This window comes from Cnephaeus nilssonii (assembly GCF_951640355.1).
Source record: "Cnephaeus nilssonii genome assembly, chromosome: 9".
Classification (NCBI taxonomy): domain Eukaryota; kingdom Metazoa; phylum Chordata; class Mammalia; order Chiroptera; family Vespertilionidae; genus Cnephaeus; species Cnephaeus nilssonii.
This window is the reverse complement of record NC_137080.1, coordinates 77,633,693-77,661,283: the sequence shown is the minus strand read 5'-3', so window position 1 is coordinate 77,661,283 and position 27,591 is coordinate 77,633,693. Positions and strand designations below refer to the sequence as shown.

At 39.7% G+C, this 27,591-nt stretch overlaps 1 protein-coding gene across 1 annotated transcript in view; it reads right to left on the bottom strand.

The window, feature by feature from the left end:
• Positions 1-27,591, bottom strand: part of PKHD1 (PKHD1 ciliary IPT domain containing fibrocystin/polyductin) — a gene marked incomplete at its 3' end in the record, with an annotated part of 394,211 nt that overhangs the window by 221,397 nt on the left and 145,223 nt on the right. Inside the window, exons 36-42 of the mRNA XM_079780770.1 lie at positions 26,904-27,116; positions 11,979-12,189; positions 11,408-11,565; positions 9,319-9,510; positions 5,604-5,729; positions 3,160-3,216; positions 2,459-2,589 (exon numbers count right to left, since the gene is read on the bottom strand). Coding sequence (XP_079636896.1) covers positions 2,459-2,589; positions 3,160-3,216; positions 5,604-5,729; positions 9,319-9,510; positions 11,408-11,565; positions 11,979-12,189; positions 26,904-27,116 — 1,088 coding nt within the window. The remainder of the gene's footprint in view (positions 1-2,458; positions 2,590-3,159; positions 3,217-5,603; positions 5,730-9,318; positions 9,511-11,407; positions 11,566-11,978; positions 12,190-26,903; positions 27,117-27,591) is intronic.

Here is a 27,591-nt window from a genome sequence, read left to right as displayed (position 1 = left end):
TAATTAATGACAGTAATACCTGGCTTTAAAAAAATACTTTGCCAGACTTTAAGAAAACTGAAAAATAATACAGGCGGAGGGGTAAAATAACTCTAAGCACACATAAGGCTTGACTTCATTCTCTTAAGGGTCAGTGTGACTCTAATCCCCTCACATAAAGGAACATCAACTCACCACCCATACAACAGTTCCTCAGAACAAGGAATGCATCTTGAATATCAGAACAACCATGGAAGAAGGTAGTATTGTTTTACCACATCTCTTGCTGTTCCACATATCACACACACACACACACACACACACACACACACACAGACACACACACCCCACATTGTACTGTTATGGTAGCCTATTATTATCCCTTTGGAATAAAGGTGTATTTCTAAAATATATTTTAATGTACTCTCTGTATTTTCCACATAGGGCACACTTGGTAAACACTAACTTACTGTTTGCTCAATAACTACAATGACCTTCATTGGCCCAAAAGGTCAACAGAAGTTCATAATTTTTAGGTGTTGCCATGTATGTCAGTTATCAACTAAATCCTTGGTAATAGCTCATTCCAGACCATAGAATACAAAAGAGACAGCATAACAGAATACCAGTGGCACAGCTGAGAAATTGAAGTGGACTGTGCAGCATTTAACACTGAGAGATGAGTCCCACAGGGTATAAAAGTTGCCACAGATTAAACGTCTTATTTTTCAGACATCAAAATGATTGCGGGATCTTGGAATCTATTCCTTACTTTCCTCTTTCTTCCCCCCTCACTCTTTGATTATGTAATTATTCCTATATTCATTCATTCATTCATTCACTATTTAATTCATTTGTATTGAGGAACTATTGTGTTTCAAACTTTGTGTTGGGGTCTAGAAGCTAATAAGCTAATGAAAAGAGAACTACAGAATTTTAAGGCATTGAAGAAAATGTCAGGAACACACCTGATGACTATACTTAATCAATCTACACTACCGGCTTAAACTGAAACCTCATTCTCAAAATATGTGCATTATACTGTTTTAACTTTTGTAAAGTGGACATAAGAAAAAGAAAGGAAAGGAATGGAAATGAAAGTCATTTAATGGAGAACTAACAACTTGTTTTGCCTACGTTTTTCTATTGCTGACTGAGCATTGTTTCACAGGGCAGACTGCAAACACTCAGGGGACCTATCAGCTTCTTAGATGGCCCTCTAGCTCTCTGCACCTATAGACCTACAGCCAGTTCAGTTCTTCTTGGGGTTGACTAGTGGTCAAGACACCTGCCCAGGAGACAACATACTACCCAATGAAGCAAAGTCAAATGGACAGAACCCCTGGCATCCAATATAGGATTTGGATACATTCCAGTTTATCCAAGAAGGTGAACTGGGAAACCCTGAGAGTCTTTACCTCTAGATATTTTAATGCAGTTAAAAAAAAAAAAAAGATGCTGCTACCCAAGAAAGTCTGCAGAAATGTAGTTCTTTAGGCTCCAAAGCTTGCTGGCATAGCTGCACAACTGGACCTGTAATCACCAACAAGTTAAATGCTGCTCTAATTGCTTTGGGTCTAAAGTTTGCTTTCCTTCAACCCATGCAGTTCTGTGTCCTTTCTCACCGGCATATTAGCTGCCCCCATTAGGTACCCAAAATGGTGTGTAAGTGCTGTGCTTAGGGAAAAAATGTAATTAAGAGTCTGGAGGAGGGTTGTGGAGGTAACCATGACTTTTTTTAGGGGTTATTCAGCTTAAAGTAATTGAAAACAGACGATCAGAGAGAGACAGAGACATTCATCTCTCAGTTCCTCAGAAACCTGGCATAATTGTGACGATACAGTAGAGGCGCAGAGGTGTGTCCTGGAAGAGTGGGATACCCATGGGATAAAATCATTGGAAACGGGGAAACTAAATGTCCTTCCCACTACTCTGACACAATTCTTCATTCATAGACTCTTGGTTAAACTGTACTAGAAAATTTAATTTCTTAACATGTTCAGAGAAATTTATCAATAAAAAGTAATAAGTTGTACTAAATAATTGGATAAAAAATCTTGTCCATCAGAGTACACTTCATTCATCCTGGAATCTGACATGCCTTCTACACCTCCTGAGTTCACTGACCCTCAGTTTTGAACATTCTTAAAGGGCAATAATATGACCATATGAGTTTAGTAAGATAGTAAAGATTAAATAGGTAATTAATACTGGAATTGAGACAAAAAGCGGCACCCCAGCGTATAGCTCAGGAAGATATGTTGGTATTTATTTAAGTAACCAGAAAAGAATCAGCATCTACTTTGCTTGATCCATATAGATATTGATAGGAACTGATAGCATTCATAGGAACTCTGAGAAATGATTACAGTTATCCTAAAGCACTTGCTTAACACAAAATCATAGTTCCTGAATACCAATATGCAGCAAGTAAACATTTTACACCATACCACTGATGACGCAACTGCAAACAACTTACCTCTACAACATTGGTGGGGTTGCGGATATAGACACCAGATGGTGTTAACATTTCAGGACTGGAGAGTCCCTCAGCACCAGAAACACTGATGATCACATTGTTTCTTACTATATTTCCTTGTTCTGACCTGTCTAATTTAAGAAAAGATAAATTAAAGCACTGCAACTCAGAAACATAATTAAAAGTTATATAACCCAACACTCATATTTCTATTAGTACACATTATAATTCACTTAATACAGATATATGTACATATACTCATTTATATATACTAGAGGCCCAGTGCACAGATTTGTGCACTGGTGGGATCCCTTGGCCTGGCCTGCAGGGATTGGGCCAAAACTGGCTCTCCGACATCCCCCCGAGGGGTCCCAGATTGTGAAAGGGCAGTTCTCAGGTGACACATCCCAGAATCGGGCTCCCTCCTTTCTGGTTCCGGGTGCGTCACCAGAGAACCACAGCTGCCAAGTCACCGCAGCTTGGCAGCTCCTGCATTCAGCATTTGCCCTCTCGTGGTCAGTGTACATCATAGCTACTGGTTGGCCGGTCAGCCAGTCACTTAGGCTTTTATATATAGATACAAAACATTTATTATATTCAATGAATTTAAGCTATCTAGCATTCTTCTATCAGGCCTGTCTATAAAATATCTGACAACTTAAATGGATTGTAATAGATTTTAAATCACTTTGCATATTTACCATTTTTTCTTCCAAGAATAGCCTCCCAAGGGATGTATCTTGTCTCCATGTGTGTACCTGGGGACAAAAGATCATATTACCTCAGTACATGTCAGGCCAGCCAGGAAAAAGAGGGACAGTGTAATACTACTTCTTCTTTGGGGTGTGGCTTGTTTTGATTTTGTTTTTGTGTTTTTATCTATGAACCAAAGAGACACAGATTATATGGACTTTTTAGTTCTAGAGCAGTGGTCGGCAAATTCATTAGTCAACAGAGCCAAATATCAACAGTACAACGATTGAAATTTCTTTTGAGAGCCGAAAACCGACTTCTGCGCATGGGCCACAAAGTTTCAATCGCACTGTACTTGCGCGCCCGCACGTGGCATTTTGTGGAAGAGCTACACTCAAGAAGCCAAAGAGCAGCATGTGACTCGCGAGCTGCAGTTTGCCGACCACTGTTCTAGAGTATCATGGATCAGAAGTTCACTTTAAATTTTAAAAAGAACAAAGACCTACTATTTTACTTCTTAGCCATAGTCTAAGTGATTGTCTCCACAGTTAAATGCCACATCCCTTTGTGTCCGCTCCAGACCCATCTCTAGCTGTTCAAATGGGCCACCAGCTATCTACATGCCCCTCCCTTTCCCTGGAAGATCTGAAATATCCTGGAGAAACAGGCTGGAGAGTACCAGACAGGTGTGAGCTGGGACCCTCACACCCAAACCACAAAGATCTGGAATAGAACAAAATAAAAGCATGGACTATGCTACAGAAAGAAGTAGATTAACCACTCGAGTGGCATCAATAGAAAAAAGGCCCAAAGATACCCAGCCTCACAGACCCCCTCTTTTCTAGCTCTTTAGGTATCTGGGCTTCCATGTCATTTATGAGTCTGGATCTCCAAACTGGTTTTGCATGAATTGAGTACTTTATCTATAAGGCACTAATCCACAAATATTCTAATTCCTTCACCTACACTACAATAGATATCAAGAGCAGCCAATTCACAATATCAAGCACTAAATGTAAAATTCCTCCTGCAGGTTTTCTTCCTTGCCTAGTTAATGTCTAATCCATATATTTGTTTTCTCCTAAGATAATATTGTTAGGGTTCCTTCCTGAATTTTTGCTACAAGTTTCAGCAAAGTTTTCCCTTACATGGATAAAAATAAGGATAAGCAAAATTAATCCTCCATCTGTTGGTCTGACTGGCCTGTAGCTGTCCTTTTTCAATTAAAAGATTTTCCTGCACCTGGTCACTTTTTTTGTCCAAAGCTCTTTGCCTTTTAGAGTTTGGATATGTTTTAAAGCAAGTTTATATGATCCACATTTTCTCACTAGTTTCCCTCTCAGGATTGGACCCTTTTTAGCTTTTGTCTTTAACAGATTGCTCTTAAATGAAACATGCACATTTTCCCACTAATGGTATTACAGAATTAATTTAAATATAAAGCACTATTTAGCAAATACAGTTCTAATTTTACTTTCAGTGAAAACCTCGATTTTCTTTTTTATTCTGATGTAACCAAAGATTCTTTGTTCATTAATTCATTCATTTATTTCAACAAATATAGCTATTTACGCACAGTTAATGTGCTAAATGCTAAGGAAACAGTATTCACATGAAATATGATGGTAAAACAGACATTAATTTGATTATTTGAAACATGATATGTAATTTTAATCAATCAATAATGATGGGTGCTAAAAAAACTTAAACACAGAACCTTGCAAAAAAGAATGTCATATGAATAGAAGGGGGAAGCTTCTTTGGAAAGAATTAGAATAAAATAGATCAGTGTAGCTAAAGTAGAGAGAGAAAAAGGTCAAGACAAGAGGCAAAATTGGGGAGGGAGTCCTTTAAGCTAGGTTAAGGATTTTGGATTGTATTCTAATGGCAATAAGAAACTCTTAAATGGTTTTAAGGAGAGAAATGATATAATGCAATTTGAAATTTTAAACCATAATTCTGTGTTCTGCAAGGGGAATAAATTTAAGGAAAAAAAATGGATATAGTTGACCAGTTAGAAGGTTTTGAAACGTGGGCTTTTTCAGCAAATCACAGGAGCAACTAAGAACAGAATTCAAGATTTTTAACTCCTTGTCCATCAACCAGACTTGACATTCCATGAGATGCTACAAAAACATATTTATATGACATATTTATTTGAATTTATTGTGAAAATTGCTGACAGTAAATCTTAAAACTGCCCATTGTATAATTACTAACCTGTACTAAAATATCACCTTTAAATGATATGTTTTCTATTGGTAAAGCTTAGTTAGCCCATCACTAATAATTAAATTTAGAAATTTTAACTATGACTTTTTAGACATTTAACTATGGCTTATTTCTAATGAGCAAAGGCTAAAAGTTTTTATAAATTAGAAATTCAAACTTTGGGATAATGCCTTTTGAAATACTGTGTGTCTTACTCAAAAATACCAAATGTAACACTTACCCACCAGCAGTGCATGGCCTAAAATATCGTAGAACACATTACTATCCACCTTCAGGCCCAAGGTCCCGGACATGCTGAGGCCTCGGCTGAAGGAGCCCCACACGGTGCAGCCCTGTACGTAGGAATCTGAGTAGCAAAGAGTAAGGTAACAATTAGAAGGGAATCTGAACGGCTCCCCAGATTTCGATCTCTTTGGAGATCATCTCCAAAGCAAGCTATAATATAACTAAGAACATTCTCCCACAATGATGAAACTGGGGAAATGAGGATTTGGAATTAGAAATCAAATTTTAAAAATGGGCAATTCTACAAGGATAAGCAGGGTAAAGTCCAAGGGTCAAATGTTAGAAAGGAGAAACATCTGAGAAAGAAGACAGTATGGTCAAACCACAAAAGAGAGCATGGCTGTCAAGATTTCCACTGGCCATCATCTTTGGTAGTTACTCTCCTCACAAGATGGTGGACAGCAGCTAAAGAGAAGTTAAGGGCCATGTGAAGACTACTGTTATGGACCAACCCTGATCTTTCAAAATTGCATCTGCATAAAGAGATGTAGTCATTATTTCTTAAGCTATGAAGTAATACTTTTAACTTGCTGGGCAATAATAATTAACTTGTTGGCCTAAGATTGCCAGAAAGTCTCTTTAAAAAAAATTAAATTTATATGGATAACATTGGTAAATAACATTATATAATTTTCATGTGTACACAATTATAAATTGACATCAGCAAAGCCAGAGGTTGACGTGAGGATCACAACTCTGACAGTTGCATATGGCTGGTTTCTGAAGCTGAAGGGGAGGTACCCTAACTAGGGTAAAATGAAATGGCATTTAGGAAACTCATCACAATGGCTCCATGGGTATATTTTATGGCCCCTAAATCAACTTATGTGAACTGGCTCAACAATGAATAAACATTATATATTTCAGGAATTGTGCATTTTGCTGGAGATATAAAGATGAGTAAAACTAAATAAATTCAGTAAAGTGATTTAGGGTCGACCTATGAACCGGGAGGTCCCAGTTCAATTCCCAGTTGTGGGCTCCATCCCCAGTGTGGGGCGTGTAGGAGGCAGCCAATCAATGATTCCTTCTCATCATTAATGTTTTGGTCTCTCTTCCCCTCTCCCTTCCTCTCTGAAATCAATAAAAATATATTTAAAAAATAATAATAAATTTTTCACTGTCTGATGGAGGAAACTCACATTAAAATAGTAAAAATATACCATTTGGATAAATAAATTATAAATCCTGTAAAAATTAGTTTTTTATTATTTCTAGGTAGTGAGAGACATATCAATGTCAAATGTTTAGAGTAAAGGTTAGCTAGCCAATTAGAAAAATTACTTTGGTTAATGGAATAATTTGACTTTTAAATTGGGACTACCCAGAAAATTCTCAACTATAATGTCTCCATAGGTGGATGGTCTCCACCTTCCCTTTGAGCTCAGCTCCCCTGGTACTAGATGTTCTCACATCACTCACCGAAAGTTAACCCATCCTATCCACTTATGCAGAAAACTCTACTCCTGCAGACTTTCCCTGACTCTAAATTACCATAGTATCGCTACAGCTAAACAACCAATAAGTACTAATGTGTTTATAGAGCTATTATGGGTAAAATTTGGGGGTTGGTAAACCTTTAAAAGTAGCAAGCATGCAAGAATTCCAGCACCTTCTAACTCTAGTGGCTGGGGGCAATTGCCCACTGGGTCATGAGGGCCTTTGGGGCATGAAACAATAAAAGATATTTGGCAAGCATGCCAAAAGTTTATAACCTCTGATTAATATGATGTCCCTTCCTCGGACAAACACTTGCATTTTAAGAGAGATCTACAGGGAATAATGTATTAACTTAGTGGTTTTTCAAACATTTTTTAATAACTGAACTTAGCCTATATAATAAAAGCCTAATATGCAAATTGTCCCCTCGGGAGTTAGACCAGGAGTTTGACTGCTCGCTATGACGTGTGCTGACCACCAGGGGGCAGCGCAGAACATGGCAGGCATCAGCGACCTGGTGCTGGCAACAGGCGGTAATGGAGGTGCTGCCGGCCCTGATGAGCCCTGAGGAGAGCAGGACCGCGGCGGGATGGTGAAGCAGGTGAGGGGGAGGCACCATGCCAAGGCAGGGTGCCAGGCAGGGCTGAGAGGCTGGGGGCGCAAGCTGGGTCTGTGAGCCTGGAGGCACGAGCTGGGGCCTGATCCCCACAGGTCACCCCAAGGGACCCCACCCATGCACGAATTCATGCACCGGGCCTCTAGTTTTCAAATAAAACCTAATAAATAAAAATAGATACATGTGCAACTACTCTGAAGCAGAGGTTACAGAAGGCAGATTAAGTAAATTTTTTAGCAAAGGGGGTTTTAATTATGTGCAATTGATAACACATATGTGACTGCTATCTATCCTTATTTATATTGGAGCTGGCCCCCACATCAAATATTCTGCATCCTTATAAGCACCAGAAGACCAAAAAAAAGAGAGAGAGAGAGAAGGGCACAAAGATACTGATCATTTGTTCAGATGTACTAGGGAAATAGCCATGTTAGGAATCATACCCCTAAGTGAATGTCAAAAATAAATAAATAAGGTAGAAGAGATAATTAGAATAAATTAGAACATTAGAATAAATAGACATTCTTAACGTCCAAGTTGATTTGAAATTAGAAAAAAAATGCTGCTATTGGTTAGCCAGGATTCTGCCTTCAATGACCTTAAAGATTACTCTGTCATTGCCTGTTGAAATCCTAGCATTTTTATTTTTATTTTTATTTAATACTAGCATTTTTAAGGCCCACCTGAAGCCCTCAACATATCCTAATGTTCTTTGTCAGGCACCACCCCTAGAGCACCTCCCTTTCCAAGGAAGGCAAAGCTTGAATGTATGGATCTTGGAGGTGCTGAGGGGTCAGAAGGACAACTCAGAAGTGAAGCTTCTGTCCTCATTACTTAGCATCTGTACTCTAATTCTCTGACTCTCTGCATGTCAGCTTCTGGCACTGGGCTTTTGTCCTGGATGCTCCACTTTTGATTTCAGAACCTTCATCAGTACATGTGACAATATTCTTCTTTTCTGATTCTAATCTTGTTTTTCACTTTGTGATTCCCACCTTCATTTGATTTTTCCTGCTCCCTTTCTATCTCTTCAGCTCTGGCCAAGATCTGCACACTCTGCCTGCTCTACATTCCCAGGAAAAGCGCCTGGTTCTCAGCCCATTCTCCCCTATTTTTCTAGGAAGAGGATTCCTCTAAGTTAGTACAACTTCACAGGGAATTGCTCCCTGCTGTGCTGGACTGCCATAGTGTTGATGATTTACACTATTCAATGTCAATTTGCCTGTAATTGCAGATTTACAATGTGGATCGTGTGGTTCACTCCATATCTGTTGTACCTATAGTCATGTTCCTCAAAGTATATTCCTTGGAACACTTGTTCCAGAATCCTAAGGCTTACTTATGAAAAATTCAGATTCCTAGGGCCACCTTAGACCAGAATTTGTCTTGATAGGATCCATAATGCTGAATTTTAATAAGCTCCTCAAGGGATTTTTTTAGGCATACTAAAGTTTGAGAAACATAGATCTAGAGTATAATTATCCATCTCTGACCCCCCACATTCACATATCAGCTATCATTACCTTTGGCATGTAGTGCCTTGAACACAGGATAAGAAATGAAAATGAGGAATCATAGACCTGGACCCCATTACCTCTCATAGCTCCCACCAGAGTTAGGGAGCTCAGATGCTTATGGAAAGCTTGCCCCAAGTTCTGGAACTGCACTCCCTGCAACTGTACCCGGCTGGACTCCTCTGGGAAGGACTGAATGATGACTCTGGCCCCCAGGTCCCTGGATCCCAGCATCTTCTCACTCTTGGAGTACAAACAGTGCTGCAAATTACCTGAAATACAGAATGCAGTGTGACACACATAGGCCTATCTTCCAAAGCATTATTGCCCATTTCACTTAATAATCTTATTTTACCTTGATTCTCCTTTTTTGATTATTAATTAATCCACTGCAGAAATAGCCAAGGGCTCTAGCCCCTGCACCAATACCTCCGTCCCAGAGAGGACAGAGAGGACAGCAAATTGCATGGACATAGTACACACAGATAGCATTGTTACAAAGTGTGGTAACCTCAGGATCCAGGACTCTTTCTATTGACATATGGCATGTGGTGGTGGGGTGAACTAAAAAACCATCTCCTGAATTGATTCTTTATTGTCCATGTTAACAAACCAAAGAAGAAGTGCTACTAATACAAAACGATGTACCAATCCACAGTAAATAATCCATAGTAAATTACAAAGTACCGTCACTCGTTAGCACCAAGAGAATGAATATATAAGAGGTAAATGAAGAGCTGTTTTATATGCTTGTGATTTATCACAATTTTGATGGTGTTAGTGGTCCCTAAAATATTTAAATGGTCAGGGCTCATATTATTGCGTTTAGCTGCCTCATTCCCAGATGTCAGTCCCACAGAAAGAAGAGGTGAGTGACATATGTTTTTAGTGAAGCTATGAATTCTGTTTTACTTTGAGAATTTTGTAGTAATGTTAAAGAGTTGTGCTGAAATCAGGGATTTTTTTTCCCATTAGAAGCTAACAGCTTTATCATGACCTAAACCCAGATGCATGGTCTCACTTGCAAGATGATCAAATGCAATGTTTTGTACAATTTGATCTGAGAATACCTGTATGAGAAATCCTACAGTGTTTTGAAAAGAATTCAGATCTCAATTCAGCAGAATTATTAAAGTTGGTAGTCAACGGATTCTAACCCACTGCATCCAAACATTTTACAGAATGACACATTGGTGAGCTAAGACTGAGGTGGTGGGGGGTAGGGTCCATGTCCCTCTCTCCCGACCACATCCTAACGTTATAGCCACATGTGTCTATATGTAGATGTGACTCAAATCTTTAACTCCATCTGACATTTCTTTCAGGCTCTGGACACTACCAGATATCTCAACTGTGATGCTGGCCTGGCATCTCAGTCTCGACATGAACAAAATTAAACTCACAACTTCCACCCTCCCACCCCAAAATCTGTTCCTGTTCCCATCTCAATAAATAGCCTCATCATCCATCCAGGGCTCATGCCTGGGAGTCATCCTTGACACCCACACCATCCTGAACCAAAGTTGACAAATGGTATCTTCACAACATGTGAAAGCCTCGTAATCTACAGCCTGAGAAACCAAAACATAACCTACTAAACTAGCCATCCCTGAAATAGATGTTTAATAGGCACATCAGTGTGATCCAGTGCCTGTTATTCTTCTAGAAGATAAATTGACTTTTTAACCACTTACTTAAAGTATGTGGTTATCACTCAGAAAACAAACTCCAAAAGTGGAGGTGGAGGTGACAGAAGAGGCCAACAAGCCTAATCAGTAAGAATGTGCTGCCTGCATTCACGACTTGGGCATTGAACAGTTTTCCTGAGAATTTTAGAAAGTGCTTGGAATCAGAGTTAAGACTACAATATAACCTCAACCCTCAAAATTTAATTCAACTCTCCAGATTTAATTATTTAACATTTTCTTTTCCAAAAGAAACAGTTCATTACTCAAGTGGATAATGTTGTCTATCTCTTTCACAAGGTTGTCGAGGGCAAGAAATGAAATGACAATTTATCAAGAGCATTCTGAAAACTACAGAATATTATGCACATGCAAAGGTTAAGGTTTTATTCTATTTTGAAAGAAGTCAGCACTGCCACATATCATTCGATAGTAAGAACATTCTTTATCACTCGTTGAAACTCCCAACAAAATACTTCTCTACCTTCTGAAGTGTTAGCCTCCTGGCATGAAGCAAGGAACTTTGTCCTCTCACTGGTGAGATTTCCTCGTATGATAATCCTCCTGCTGAGCAGGGCCACTGTGGCCTTTAGAATATGGTGCTCTCCAGCTAGCCAATTCTCTGTGAAGTTGTGAGAATATCTTTCAAAAAAAAGAAAGAAAGAAAAAGACACATCTGTAGACACCACTCTGAATCTTAACAGGAATAGTAAGCTACTAGATTCATATAATACCCTATTTGGCGGTCTATTTCTTTAGAAACTCAAATACAAAAGAGTGAACTATTCGCACAAGTAAGTGAAAATTAGGAAACTATGATGATATTGCTCTGATCACCTAACATGCGAGTTCTAGAGTTTTACAAGAAAAACTTATTTAAGAAATATAAATCTTCAAAACAGCGCATGCTTTGTAATTTTTCTTGTCAAAACACCTAATATTGTTTAGTGAAAAATACATCATTGAAAGACAAAAAAAAAAAAAATGTCCAGACACCAGCACAGTTAAGACCTCATCTTCTTCCATCTAAATGGACCCAAGCTGTCACTCAGTACCTCAAGGGTGATCTCAGATAGAGGTCTGCATTGTGCACAGTTTCCACAACGACAATCTCTTCCATGGGTTTGGCACCTTCCACACCCATTCCACTGATGATGACAACTTCATCCCCAGAGTGCCAGTCCACAGCATCTTCTAGAGCCAACACTGTGTCACGGGCAGAGGCAGCTGCTCGAAGATGAGTGACAATTACTTCTGGTAGTGAACCTAAAGCAGTGGGAGGAAAATGTGCCTTCAGACATTCAAATAGTTAATACAAATGTGGTATTACTCAGCCAAAGAATCCTGTGAACAAATAGCCTGCAAAAGTAAGTTTCAGACTCAATAAGCACCAATGCCTTCATTTTTTAGTTGTTGTTGTTGTTTTTTAATCTGTCCAATGGCAGCAATAAAAGTAATCCAGGATTGAGAATGGCATGATACAAAAAAACACAGGAATTGGTGTTAGACTTACAACTGAATTACAATATTGCCATATTCTAACCATGTTCCTTTGGGTAATAAACTCAACAGTGGGCTTCAGTTTCCTCAGTTATAAAGCAGAAGTAGAAAGGCCTTCCCCCATAAGGTTTTAGGAGGATTAAATAAAATAATATTCATGAAACATGTGGTTTGGACCTTATCATATAATAGACCCTCAATACTCTGTGCTTTGAGTATGTAATTTTACCACCTATTTCTTATTCTAAATAAAAACAGATAGCTATTCATACTGAATTTCTAATCTGAAGACTTCAGCTCACTTTACAAATAGTGTTAGTAGAGTACAAAGTCAAAATTATCTCAGATTGTTCTGAACCAAGGTGAATTAAATGATCTTTTCAAACTCTAAAATTGGGTGGATTCCACAGAAGATTGCTATGCAAAATTGAAGGGTAGCTTGTGTCTCTAGGTACCTTGGTTTCTGTTAGAGTCCACAGCATCCATCTGGATCCTCCGATGCCAGTATGCTACTCCTTTACTGTCAAAGATTTAAAAAGGTAGTCTGTCTCCCAGTTTACTCTGGCCTTTTCCAGCAAGGGTCAAGGCAAAGAAATTTTCAAGACATTATCTGAAGCAATACTTCAGAAAATACATGGCTAACTCCCAACTCCTTCTTCTTTCCTTAGTACATTTCCTTCCTCCTTTGCAATAGATCATAATTTACCTTTAGCCCACAGCAACTTTCTGTCCTCCCCTATTCCACTACAGTAATATAATAATACTTGAATCTCTAACTACAGGGGTGGCCAACAATAAATCATTTTCAAATCATTTTAGACTTTCCTCTTTATTTATTTGTATGTGTATGTATGAGCACTTGTACCAATAATGTTGTTTTAGGCTTATAAAGGTCTCTGGGTTAATGATGTAATTTCTGAAGTTTACTTGGGCAATAATTTTATCTTAAAAAACATTTAGAGTTCAAAATGTCTAATTATAGGGCAGGTAAAAATTAAGACATAAATCATCCCAAAGAAAATAATTTTAATTTTGTTCCTTGTTTGTTTTAACCTTTGGGAACAACAAAATTAAATAAAGTTTATTTATATGTATATGCACATGTATGTGAATTTCTATGATTGGTTCTTCAATGTTTGCACAGAAAAATCTCTAAAGAGCAAAGAAAGTGTTTATCAAAGGCAAAATGCTATTAAAATCTGTGATCAATTGTTCACAATATTCAATATGCAACACCTACTATGCACCTACCAACATACAAGCTATTCATGGAAGAACCAAGAGTAGGGACAACAAAAATATTTCTCAACTAATCATTCTTAATCAAATGAATAAAAAAATAAGAGAATCTTTGAAGTGCATTTTTCATTATTAACATAAATTAATGTCCTTTCAAATGTTGACAGAGCCTCTATAATACAGTATAATTATTTCAGAATTTACTCACTCTTGTAAAAAAATATGATGAGAACATCAAGCCTGCATGCTTCACGGTTACCAGTTGTATTTCTAGCTATGTAGGAGATAGCTATTATCATCATCTCAAATTTGAGAATGTCAAAATTATGATAATCAGTTTGAGCTAGATTCTCTACATCTAGCTTTTGTTCTTCTGGCTATTTTAAAATTTGCTAAGGTATTTTAATTCCATCCCTTCTTTGTCACTTAACCTACAGCATTTGCCTACAGTACTCAGGTTCAAAGCACCAAATTCTCTTCCTGACTTTTAAGATTCTCCATAATTTTACTCTACTTTATGGTCTCTGACTCCTTAAGTCTCCATTCCAGGAAGCCCAGTCTCATTACCTCCTGTCATTTGACAGGATCACTTCCATCTCTATCCCTTTGCCCATTCTGTCCCTTCCACCTGTGTGCCCAGCCTTCTTTATGTTACCTATTCTTCCAAAATACAAATCAAGCCCCACCTCCTCCACTGAATTTCAGGCAGCATTTCAGCCCATGCTTATGTCCACCTCCTCTCATAGATATTACAGTGCTATGCATCTTCCTTATGCCAAAGGTCTGTGTGCATCTGAGATTTAGGCATGTCCAAGCATATCTGATTAGATATTTATGGGCCATTTGTGTGAGTTGTGTTAGCACGGGAGAAGCTTACACGAGGAGCAGTTGAGAGAAAAAGATGACAGAGACAGCATGGGATCTGCCTCAGATATGGATTTTCACTCCTGACCAAATGGACTGCTGAACCTGAAGAAAGGAGGTGAAGGAACTCTCCAGATGGATTTTGCACCTGATGCTCCTCTGTTGTGATTTTCATCAACTCTTTTTTTAAAATATATTTTATTGATTTTTTTATAGAGAAGGGAGAGGGATAGAGAGTCAGAAACATCGATGAGAGAGAAACATTGACCAGCTGCCTTCCGCACACCTCCCACTGGGGATGTGCCCGCAACCAAGGTACATGCCCTTGACCAGAATCGAACCTGGGACCCTTCAGTCCTCAGGCCGATGCTCTATCCACTGAGCCAAACCAGTTAGGGCTTCATCAATTCTTTATTCAGAATGATGTTAAACTTGATTCCTCGGAAAAGCCGCTGAGACCCCCCCTAATGGGGTCAAACCCTCCCATCACCATGTTTCTCTCCTTGCCAGCACTGAACACATTGCCATTTGGCCTCTATTAGTGCAGTTCTCTATTTGTCTCCCCTATTAAATAGGACAGGAGGAGTTATGCCTATATTTGCTCACCATGATAGCATCAATGCCTATCACAGTGTCTAGCATATAACAGGTGTTTAATAAATATGTAATGAATGAGGAAAATCATGACTGAGTTATGGAGAAACCAGCACTCCGAAGTTTTGGTGTCCAGGTGATTAGGTAGGACACTGAGTGGCAAAAGAGGAAGTCACCATGCTTCATCGTGGGACACAGCACACTCCTACACCTCAGGGTATGACCACCTGGGCAGCAATGAAAGCCTGCACCTTGGCACCCATGTGTTCAGTACTCTCATGGCAGGTATCGGCAACAGGAGCTGGATGAGGCAGCCCCCAGCACCTCCCTAAATGGAAGGCAATTACCAAGAAAGCCAAAATAGGAGGAACAGTGCATGAAAGATGCTTCATGGTAACCTGCAGATGGGCTAGTTGATGAACTCATGAAATTCATCATGAGAATATCTACAGCAAGCAGGCAGGAATGCTGAAAAAAGCTGGAGGTTCTGTGAGAGCTTGGGGAGGCAGGCAGTAAAATGTTTATGATCACTACTGAAATACCCCAGGTTGAGTAGGTGCAGAGAGGCCTGGGAAGATTTCAGTTATATAACCCACAGTCAGCACCATATATTTCAATACTAAATTAGTCTGTAATTATTACAATGCATGTGTCTTATCCCCCCATGAGGACAGTCAGCACCTTGGATGCAGGATACCGCCTTATGTTTCTTTTATATATGCCATAATTCCTTACATGGTCGTGGGCTCACAATTAGGATTCAACACATAGGGATTTAAATTAGCTATTATGAATATTGCCTTCTGGACATTTATCTGCAAATCTCCATCAGATATATACCCAAATGAGAATATAATATCTAATATGTAAAAATTACTACAAAACAATTACTAAGAACTTAGAATAAGTTCTATGCTAAGTAGTTTTACTCTAAAGTAAGAATTATTTCTGTCGTTGGTTTTCTTTTAACAGATCATACAGACTAGAAAGTTGAGATACTTCAAGGACACAATTACACAGCAATGAGATGTCAGCAGCAAGTTCTGAAACCAGGTCTTCTGGATCCAGAACCAAAGAACTGGACACAAAATGGAATTCCTGACCTCTGGGAATATCTACAAATTAACTGTATCAAATCAAATTTGATTCTCAAAACATTATATTCCTTACTTCATAAACATTATTTAAATGCCATGCAAGGTGGAACAACTGCTTCTCTGATGAAGAAGGCATTGCACACATTTGAACATGAGTCATTTCACCTCACAGCACTCTTGAGAAACCCAGGTTGAGCAGCTGCCTTCCTTTCCCTACCGCAAATCAAAAAACATAAAAATGCAGTTTAAAAAGCTCAATAGTTTATGAATATACTTAAATGAAAAAGAGTTATGCTCCTAGTTTATAATTTAATACACTGTTTAGCCACTTTAAGCTTTCAACATTGACCTGTTAGCCAAACAAACTATTCATTTACTCCCACTATTAACTTCTACTCGTAATTGTATTTCCTACAAATTATTGTTCAAGCATTTCAATGCCATCCATCCATAATTACACAGTCACAGAGAACCATCTTACCAAATGAGCATGAAGAGAAAGAAAATAATCATTGTGGGTTAACACTCTTTAAAATAACTAATTGTCCTCTATTTTGTAGGACCTCTGTCTTTATTTCAAGTAAATAACTGCCAAATCTTTTAGGAGACAGAGAGAATCATTTCATTAAAATAATGTTTGTATCAGAATAGAAATATAAAGGAACTCACAAACACAAAAAAAAAACTAGAAATTTTTTTCCAAATATATGCAAATTATTTACCCCTTATCTCCACATGCAGCTTCACTATTATCCATAATAAAACAATGAATGTTATATTATATTTTCTTCTTGTAGATAAATATCTGTCAAGAACTGGGAAGACATACATAAAGGGGAAAGAGTCCTCCAGGTCCATGACCAGTACAAGAAATAGACAAATGTCACAAATGCACCATGTTTAAGTGTTAAGACAGATGGACACCCAGGGTCTGCTGGCACACAGACACACAGCACCTCGCTCACACAAAGGAAGGGGTTGTTTATGGTAATGGCATCCAGAGAATAAGATAACTGAGTGGGTCTTGAAGGATAATCCACAGTGGACCAGGTGACAAAATCAGCAGAGCACTCTAGGCAAAGGCAGTGGTGTACACAATGGTCTGGGACAACATGACACATTCGAATAGCTGCTATATATGTGGCCTGGCTTGATTGCAAGTATGTGGAAGGGATGGGGTCGTGATGAGAGTCAGCAAAGGTGCACCTGGAAAGGTGAGCAGGACCCACCCAGGAAGGGCTTCACAGGCTCCCCCAAAGAACTTAGAGTTTATTCCAAATGGGATTTGGAAACCACCAAAGAAATATGTGAGGCAATAAATAAGAAATTATACTGATTTGAGACTAGTGATATTTTAAGACTAGTGATATCACATTGAGGGGAGAGAATCCTTAGTGAGAACACATGTTTACTGCAGATTCGGGAGAATGAGAAAAAATCTGAGTCAAGACCTAAAATGGGCAAGAGTCAAGTGGGAGCTTAATCTGTTCTAGGAGCTGAATGGAGGTTAGAGTGTCAAGATGAGTGAGATGGCATGCTATGACTGGGAAAACTAAAGCAGCATTTTATTGGCCTGTTTTAACAAACTTGAAAAATCTTATTCAAAATAGTTACATGATCAAATTTATGTGTTGAAAGGTCACTCTGAATGTGATGTGAAGAAGAGATTACAGGAAAGTGAGTGAAAGTAAGAAGACTACATAGAAGGCTACTGTAGAATGCTAATGCAGTAGCTCAGACAAGAAGATTTGGAAGTTTGAGCAAGGGTTATGCAGTGGATCTGGGGAAAAGTATAAAAATTTGAAATTTCTTTTGGACAATCAAGATTGTGAGATTAAATCTAGAGGTAAGAAATAGCATGTCAATGACACCTTACAGGTCTACAACTGAAGCAAATGGGCAGATAAAGAGAAATACTTGGGGATGAAAATAATAAATCCACTCAATAAATATTTATCAAGCATCTATTACATGTCATATGTCATTTGCTGTTCTAGTACTACAAATACAGTAGTGAGCAAAACAGTAAAAAAAGGAAGGAAGGAAGGAAGGAAGGAAGGAAGGAAGGAAGGAAGGAAGGAAGGAAGGAAGGAAGAAAGGAAGAAAGAAAGAAAGAAAGAAAGAAAGAAAGAAAGAAAGAAAGAAAGAAAGAAAGAAAGAAAGAAAGAAAGAAAGAAAGAAAGAAAGAAAGAAAAAGAAAACCCTGCCCTCATGTAGTGGCATTCAGCTTTAGATGACAATTTTAAACAGGTTATGTTTTAGCTATTAAAGAGAATATACAATTGAAAAGATGAATCTGTAGCTCAGAAGAGAGGTCCAAGGCAAGATATATAAAGAAACATATAAATAGATGTTACTCCATGAGAATGGGTGGGATTAGTTGGGAGAAGTATACAGTTATAAGTGAAGTGTACCTGGGACCAAGCCCATGGGAACATGGTCATTTGAAGATTGGGTAGATGAGACAAGATCCTGATAAGGGCAGTAAAAGGAAGAAAACCAAAGGATGAAGATATGCACATCCACATTTAAACAAAAGAATGCAGTACATCATATGGTAATGGTATCCAGAACATCATATTTCTCCATGCAATTGCTTGGAGACTTATTCCTCCCCATCTCTTTATTCTTTTTTGTTATTGTTAGGGTCTGAGCACGCTGCCCAGTACCTCTTGTACTTGAGTCCTATTCCTCACTGTTCATTTCATCCTTCTGCCAATAGAAGGGAAGGTGCACAGTAGCAGATATAAGCTTTGAGGGGAAAGAGATGGAGAGAAAATCCTGCCCTTCTACTATTCATTTTCCTCTTCTTTCCACCAGCACCTGGCCCAGATCCTGTGGTCATATGCTATCTTTAACAATAGGAGGAGGTGATAAGTAACCAGAGGAATTAGAGAAAGGTCAACTATTGCAGATTACTCACTTGCATCTAAGTTGACTCTCTCTACTCCCAGACCCCACACTGCACCAGAACCCACAACTAGGCCACAAGGACAGAGTGACTGAGAACACCATCTGTTACTATTACTCAATGAAAAATAAATTGAGATAGTAAAAAGCAAATGGAGTGAGATGTGTCCCTGGAATCTCATGTTGGAAATGGAACCTACTTCCTCATACAATTAGTCTAATACTCAGTGGTCAGCTGCTCTACCCTCATTAACATTCTACAGTAAGGTGATCTAGGTGAAATAGACTTTTGAAGGCTCACTTAGTTCCTTCACCACAAGGTTTATCAGCATTTCTTTGAGAAAAATGTATTCCAAGTTCCAACCAACCAACACAAACCATTTGTGTATTGGAGGCGATCCAATTTACGGTACTTCAGATGACTATGACATTAACATTAATAGAAGACTATCTGGCAGACCAAAGAGATGGAACAGGAGCATTTTTTTCACATACCATTTCCCACTGCCCCTGAGAACCACTTGCTCTGAAAGCTCCCTTGGGTGAAAAGAAAAGCTGGCGGGGAATTCTGCATGAGCTTGCCTCTGTGTGCACTATGAGCCTCTGCATCATTGCAGGGCAATCTCTGGTGGTATCGCCTGAGCAGGGAACATGCGCCTGCAGGAGGGAGAAGGCTACCAGAGCAATCCTCTAAATATGCAGATGAGCTGGCTGCATCCACAGCTGATCAGCAAACATTCCCACACTGATGAAAAGGAATTGTGCACAAAGTCTGCTTCCAATGCTGAGAAGTTTGGCATTATTTTGGCGTAAAGGTTTAAACCAAGGCTAACCAAGGTTATTTGGGTGGTGCAGTGAACCATACTTTGATTAAAGACCTTCTCTAGAGGTATGAAAGAAAGGCTAACCTTTGTTTCTACCCAATCTGAGCATTACTGTTGCTACTGTGATTAAAAGTAAATGAATGAGAAGAATCAAAAGATAAAGTTCAAAATACCCAGGAGATAGTACATTTATTGTAAGTTAAGTAAAACATCTGAAACACAGGTCCTAGCTCCTGTGAGGATTTCAGGACAATTCAACAAATGTCATTTTAATATCTAACATCAACTGGAAACCTATGATGCCCGAGGTGTGGTTAAAGGACAAGGCAGAAATATCCATCAGAATATGGATTAATATAGTCTGTTCTGAGTCAGAGTCTGTCTAGAAGGTTTGAGTCTTTCAAACATCCCTAAAAATGTATCTCTTCCATTTGCATAGTCTTATGATCGATTCACACACCAAGTTTCCCATGAAATTTTTATGGTGAAAATTGCTAGGGGAAGGCAAAGAACCTCTTCAATATTGAGGAAATATAAAATCCCTGAAAAGGATGAATAAAAGTCATAGCATATACTAGAAAATTCAATTTTCATAAGATCCTTTGATAGTTTTAAGATTTGGGGTAACATTGGGAGGGGATGCCCAAACAGAGCAAAAGCTTTCAACCATATATATTTACCTCTTCTGCTATTTGATGGGATCCTTCTAGGTTCTGAGCTCTAAGCTAGGAACTTAACAGGCATTTTTGTTTGCCTGATTTCACCTACCTATGTATTCAGCCTACTTGCAGCCTAAACGACAACTGATTTCAACTTGACACATTGAGTCTATACAGCACTAAATAGTGTATGCGTATAGTTGAATATGGACTTCAGTCACCTTGGGATCTCAAAGACTAAATTAGAAGTTAAAAGTCTAGGAATTTAGTTTAATCAGCTTAGAGGACGCCTATGTGTTATTGTTTTTTTCTGCCAATCAATACTCCTTTATGGGATGGCTATCATCCTTTCTTTTGGTAAACAGCTCCCCAAAACAAATACTCGTGCAAACACACAAATACACAAGCCTGGTCAGGGCAGAGTTGCATCTTCTCACATGGCCTTATCTCCCTGGCCTTGAGGGTTGGTAAAGTGGCTTGAGCTGAAACAATCATAGTGCCCTACCTCCCTGGGCACCATGTGTAGTCCTAAGCCTGGTAGGTAAATCAAGCCAGGCTTGTGAGGCCTTCCCTGGTTAATTTTGGAAATAATGATAGAACGCAGAGCTCTGTTCATTGTTGGTAGAAAACCAAAGTCTATATGAAACCAGGAAATGCAGTAGCCATATGGAACAAACCCTTAAGCAGTCAGAGCCAGTGAAGCCAATACATGTAGCGAGACCCAGAAGTGAGAGACGGAGTCCTGATGGCATCTGGACCCCTGGAGACAGTCATGCCCAAGTCCAGTTGCCTTCTTACCCATCCTGTAGTTTGATGGAGAACTGATAAATTTTGGGTTTTGTCTAAGTTTGTTTGCACTGGGTTTCCATCCCTTAAAACCAAATAATTTAAGAGTAGTAAAGCCACATGTAAAAATGCCATGCCATACCCATGGTTTATATTTTTGCTCAAAGGAAGCAGAGACAGAAAGGAAGAAGACCCCTGGTCTAGAAGAAATGAGTAAAGAACTGAAGCAAGAGGAGATATTCTGGATGTAAAAGAGATAGGACAAAAAATGGTTGATAGGTGGTAAAGAGAAGAAATCTGAAAATATATTGTCAAATATAGAGGAAATATTGTAAGATGAAAATGGCTCTAAAAATGTTCATCTCACATCAAAGAACAGATGATAGGAATGTCCTCAAGCTCCATCACTCTTGGGGAAGTAAGGGATCACAGAGAGAGACCCTGATCTCCCTAAAGTGTCTACACACGGCAGTTAAAGAGGATGAGCTAGTAGAGTTGCTTTCAATCACTATTTTAGCAATGGAACTATTTTCTTCTAATGAAATGTTACATTGACTGCAAATATAGAATAGGGATAAAAGCAATAAATTGATTACTTGAGCAATTTAAACCTTGATTGCTTGACCCCCTCCCCCAAACACTTCATTGTGAAACACCTTAAGTTCTCCCCAGAAACCTTTGGATTTGGGGGAGCACATTATGGAAACCACTGACCAGGAACACCCTCCTACACACCTGTCTACACCATGCACACAATACTGTGCTTTAAGACAGTCTAGAACCAGTTGGCAGATACAGTAACAGTGCCAGGTACAATCATTTTAAAAGCATGGAATTTGAATATGATACTTGGTACTTTTAAAAGGAAAATAAACCATATTTAAACGTATTTCTTTAAACTACTTTGGTCTTATTTATTCCTACCAAATTCTCCTCTTTGTAATGATTGTTCTAGTGCTTTCCTTCAATCATGCCCCCACATACTAGTTTTTCTCAGAAACTTCCATTTATATTTAATGCCCATATCTTGTAAATTTCTTAGAAAGGACAAAGACAGAACTCCATTCAAGGCCATAAGACTGCTTTTGCTCCTAAGAAACTGTCAGCCAAATTTCTCAGGGAGGAACTAGAAATGAAGTGAGAGACATTGATAAATTTCCCTGCTGAACAATCAATAAAAGCCCCGCCACGCTGTTCAGACTCCCACTGTGGAAGCAAGGGCCGTAATTACATTGTCAAAAATTCAAGTTGCCCAGGCTGACAGCGACCCCTTGAAAAGTGACATGTGATTGGCACTCGGTTTAGGGTGGTGAACCTGGATTGGCAGACAGAGTGAGGAAAGCAAAAGGCAAGAGTGAAATTTCCTTATTGACTACAACTACTCAAACCCCAGACTGCCCCTCTTGGAGGGATCCTGAGACCCTTTAGTCATATTAAATATCCAAGTGAGTTGTAACTCCCTGAGCCACTGAACTCCATGAGAGATTCAGAACACACCCTGCTTCAATCCACTCCCAAACCCAGAGAGAGAGAGAGTGCTGCGTGTGGCTGAGTGTTCATGAAGGTGTATGCGTGTGCATGTGCGTGCACATGAATGCATTTTTCTACATTAAGAGAAAAACATGAAATGTGCTTTCAACTCCATCCTTTCTCATGACAGCTGAACAGCAAAGCCTGTTTGCTTAGTGATTTTAATCTATGATAAAAACCAGCCTGAGCAGAAAGGTTACAGGGTGCGTGGTAATGAAGAATGAGATGGGAGGGAGAAGGTGGGGAAAGCTGTACTACTGACCCGCAGACCCATTTGTGTGATTCTCTAGGACCCGAGCTGGAGTTAAATTGGTCTCCATCAGTCAGGCCTCTTACTGCTGCATGCTAGGAATAAAACGCCTGCAAAACGCTTCATTTGCTCAGCAGTGCTCCGCTTCTGGCTAAACTGAGGAGCATGAAAATGATTTCCGAGAAGCCTTTATTGTAACCACACCGGGAATGGTGGTTATTCACTGCTGGGAAACAGCTGCACCAGGAGAGATTACAATCAAAAGGTGTTCTTCACTAGGTGTGGGAACAGAACAGAAGCTGCCTGGGACTGTGGCTGCCTCATGGTCTCCAAAGCTAAAATCCTTCTCTTGCTTTGAAAAAAAAGTAGACAGACATTAACAAGGAGAGAAATCTCTAGGCAGAACTAGCCTCATGCCAAATTTTGAAAGAGAGGTCCCTCCCTCGCCCCTCTAAAAGAAAATGAGATAATTAGCATTGGATTCTCAGTGCTTTGGGAGAAAAAGAATATAATCAAAATAGCCGTGGCTAACACTGCTTGAGTGTTAGCAAGTACCTGATGCTTCGGAGCAGTTCACAAGCAGTAAGTCTATGGGGTGAAGACTGTGTTTTCCTGCTTTTGGGGAAATTAATTTGCACAAGGTCACAGCTGATAAGCGGCAGACCTGCACTGATTTATGATTCCAAAACTGCTAACCACTAAAAACAGCACTTCTCCTCGTGCAGTCAGTGGGATACTCCACTCAAATCATCCGAGGGTTCCATTGAAGTGCACATTCCTGGGTCCCCCTCGGGCCACTGGAGCCAGGCTCTGGGGATGAGACCCAGAAACCTGCATTGGGAAAACCTCCTGGAGAAGAGTCTTCTAGGCACTAAGGTTGGTGAACCTCCTCACTGCATCATCCTGGAAGCTGAGTGAACCCTGGTCATTAGGGACCTGCTGGGTGCCAAGCAGTGAATCAAGTCGCTCACTGTTTTGCATACTTGACAGCCAAAGAAAATTAGTTTCTCCCCAAAGCCCCAGTGTCAGCAGACCCACCTCTGGCCCTGGGAAAAGGCCAGCAAAATTACGTAACGATTTTAACTATGATGTACCGCCATGCCGGAGGGGAAATCTGTTTGAGACCTCAGGTGGTGAAGGAGGAAGGCGCAGGGAGAGGATTGATGAGTTCTGTCTGTAACTGGATTCTCTGACTGAGACTGCGCAAAGGGAATCCCTCTCACCCAGTGGTTAGATCTTTCCCACTTCGCATGTCTTTCAAATGAGTGAGATGCGGCAGCATCATGTCAGAGTGGAAAACAGCTTGATTTCGCCTGTGTCCAGTGTGCAAGCTCTATGGCTTGGGAGAGATCCCCATCACTCCTATATTGGTAGGGCTTTGGGGAAAACAGTTGTTGATGACAACCTAACCCTGGGAATAACCTACAGGGAAGATGGGGGCTGGGAGTTATTGGGAGAGGTGAAAGAGCAGGGGAGAAGACGGAAACAGGGGAGAAGAGGAAAAGATGTCTACACTCTCAATATCCTGTAACATCCCAAGGCTCAAGAAGCAACATTTTTTTTTAACTTTCAGAATCTCAAAACATATTAAAAGCATGTACTTAGCTTCAATTGCCCCCTATTGATTGTAAGAAATGACACTCGGGATTTCTTAACTTGACATCTATTTAAACATAAAGGCTTAGGAGCACGGGGTACATTTAAAATACAGGCACAAAAAGTGTATTTATTAACTCTTTCACTGACCCTTCATAATAGTATGTGAAAATGAAAAGGGTTGGGGTAAAAAAGAAAAAAAGACAGGGTAAAAGAATTAGGAGAGTTTTCACTCTTCTCCATTGGAATTTCCATTTCTAGCAAGAATTTTGTCATATGCGTCATAGACAGTGGCTCTCAAACCAGAGGATCCCTATTAGGATTCAAGGTCCTTCAGATGGTCTATGGGCTGGTAGAAACAGTGATGTGCCCTCTTCTTCTCCAGCTATGTTTTCTCAGTGGCAAACAGCAAAACATTGGGTGGGTTTGCTAAGTAGCTGTTGGACTAAAGCAAACATTTGAAGACTGTGGCTGATGTGTGAATAGATAGAAGACCCTCATGGATCCTGGGCTACAAGATTAATGTAAGCGCTTGCTGATAAAGATAGGAGAGAAAAGCCCTCCTTATATTGAATGTCTACTGAGGTATCTATGGGTTTTTCAAACCTGATAAAATTTATCCCCAGTGCCTAGCACTCTGGCTGATCCATAGTCAACACTTAGTGGCTACTTAACAAAAAATATTGATTTTGCTTCCTCTCCAAGGAAGCCTTTGAGACAATGATTGAGGCTCACTGTAATAGACAGGGCTTGACAGAACAAAATGGCAGACTCCTCAGCATAGCTAAATGCCCATGTCTAGAAATATTATTCCATGACAGATAGTGGGGTCTTATTTGGTTATGCCAGCCCAGAAATGCCAATGCAGACAAGATCATGTTTCCTAGAGACTGGCCACTATCTGGAGATCATATTTTTCATCTGCCTTTGGCTCATGCTATGTAAGCCAAAGTATATAAGTATCCACTGAAAGATAATTAAAACTCATTATTTAATATTTACATTTTCCAGTTGATATAAAGAATTTTCCTGGCACCGTCAGTAATATCCTGAATCTCAAGGAAAATAAAAATGTTCATGTTTCAAAGTGGTAATAGATGATCAGAAGGTAAATAACCCCAGCCAGTGGTGGGCTAGAAGGGGTCAATGGGGAAAAAACAGGTACATCTATATAACTTTCAACAAGATAAATTTTTAAAAATAAAAAGTAAAAATCTGAAGAAGGAGGAGGAGGAGGAGGAAGAGGAGGAAGAGAAGGAGGAGGAGGAGGAAGAGGAGGAGGCGGAGGAGGAGGAGGAGGAGGAGGAGGAGGAGGAGGAGGAGGAGGAGGAGAAGGTGGCAAATAAAATAGGAGCAGGAACACACTGCAGCCTAATCCCTGTTTTCTCCCAGAAATACCCAACCCATTTGAACCAAAAATCGAAGAGAAACTCTAACTGAACCCTCTTCACAGGAGGTTCAGCCACAACTATAACAAAATGAAATTGTCTCCATTTAGTCTGTGATGCCATCAGTGTGTACAGCCATCAGTGTATGTGAAGTAATTGTGTCAGTTGGTTTTCACTACATTAGGCTGCAATTACAAACACAAATCTCAGTGGCTTATGACAACCAAGGTTTGTTCCTCACTCACATACATGAGAGCAGGTCATCTGCAGCTGTGTCCCGGTTGTCATTGTTCAGAGTCCGACGCTGAGGACAGGCTATTCTCAAACAGAGAACAAAGGGCAAAGCATTGCAACAGCTCTTAAAACTTCTCCTTGACCCTTTCAGTACATCATATCCACTCACATTCCATTGATCGAAGCAAGTGCATGGCTAAGGCCACTCTCAGTGGGACAGGGAAGTGTGCTCAACACAAGGAAGGCACTGAAAGCCATCTGGCCGTGGGAAGAGGTGTATCATCCTCTTACAGAAAGGGGAGCAAATAATGGAGAATTATAGTGTCCTCTGCCACAGGAATCATGACAGTTAATATTTCTCACTTAAGGAAATAGTGCCCGCCTTCTAACTTTGTTGCTTCAGCAACTAACAACCAAAGATTATAAGTAGTTGAATAATTTTCCCCATTGCCCCCACATTGGCTAGACAAAGCCCTACCGCATTTCCTCTGGTCAGCTGTCCCACTCACCATGCAGGGAAAGAGTTCCATTCCTCACAGCCAGGAACTTGACTCCATATGGAAAAAAGGGGGTAGAGTGGGAACTCCCATACAGTGTGATCACAGCTTGGCCTTGGAAGGGCTTGTCTTCAGATCCAATCCTGAGCTCTCCACCATCAGAAACAAGGATGGAGTGTGCCCTGAGCTCAATGGTTCCTTGATCCATGAAAATCAGAGTGCCTCCTAATAACCAAAAAAGAAGCTTGTCAGTCTTGTTGACAATTCCAATGTTTGATGAAATTCTCTGTGTTTATATTCTCTTGCAGAAGCACAATTGAGTGGATCAAACACCCAGACCCAGAAGCACTGTATTACCAAGCCAGTTTAGATTAGTTATCACTATTCATTGCTCCTTTATTTATATTATTTTTAAAAAACAATAGCCTAAATGTCCAGCAACTTAGGACTGGTTAAATAAGTCATGAGAAAGCCATCATTTTAACCATTTAGCAGCAGATAAAAGCAGCATATAAAAATTCAGTTAAAGCCCTGCCAGGGTATCTCAGTGGTTAGAGCGTCGGCCCACACACCAAAGGGTCCTGGGTTCGATTCCTTGTCAAGGGCATGTGCCTCGGTTGTAGGCTCCATCCCCGGCCCAGTCAGGGCATGTGCAGGAGGCAACCAATCAATGTGAGAGATGTGTCTCATATTGATGTTT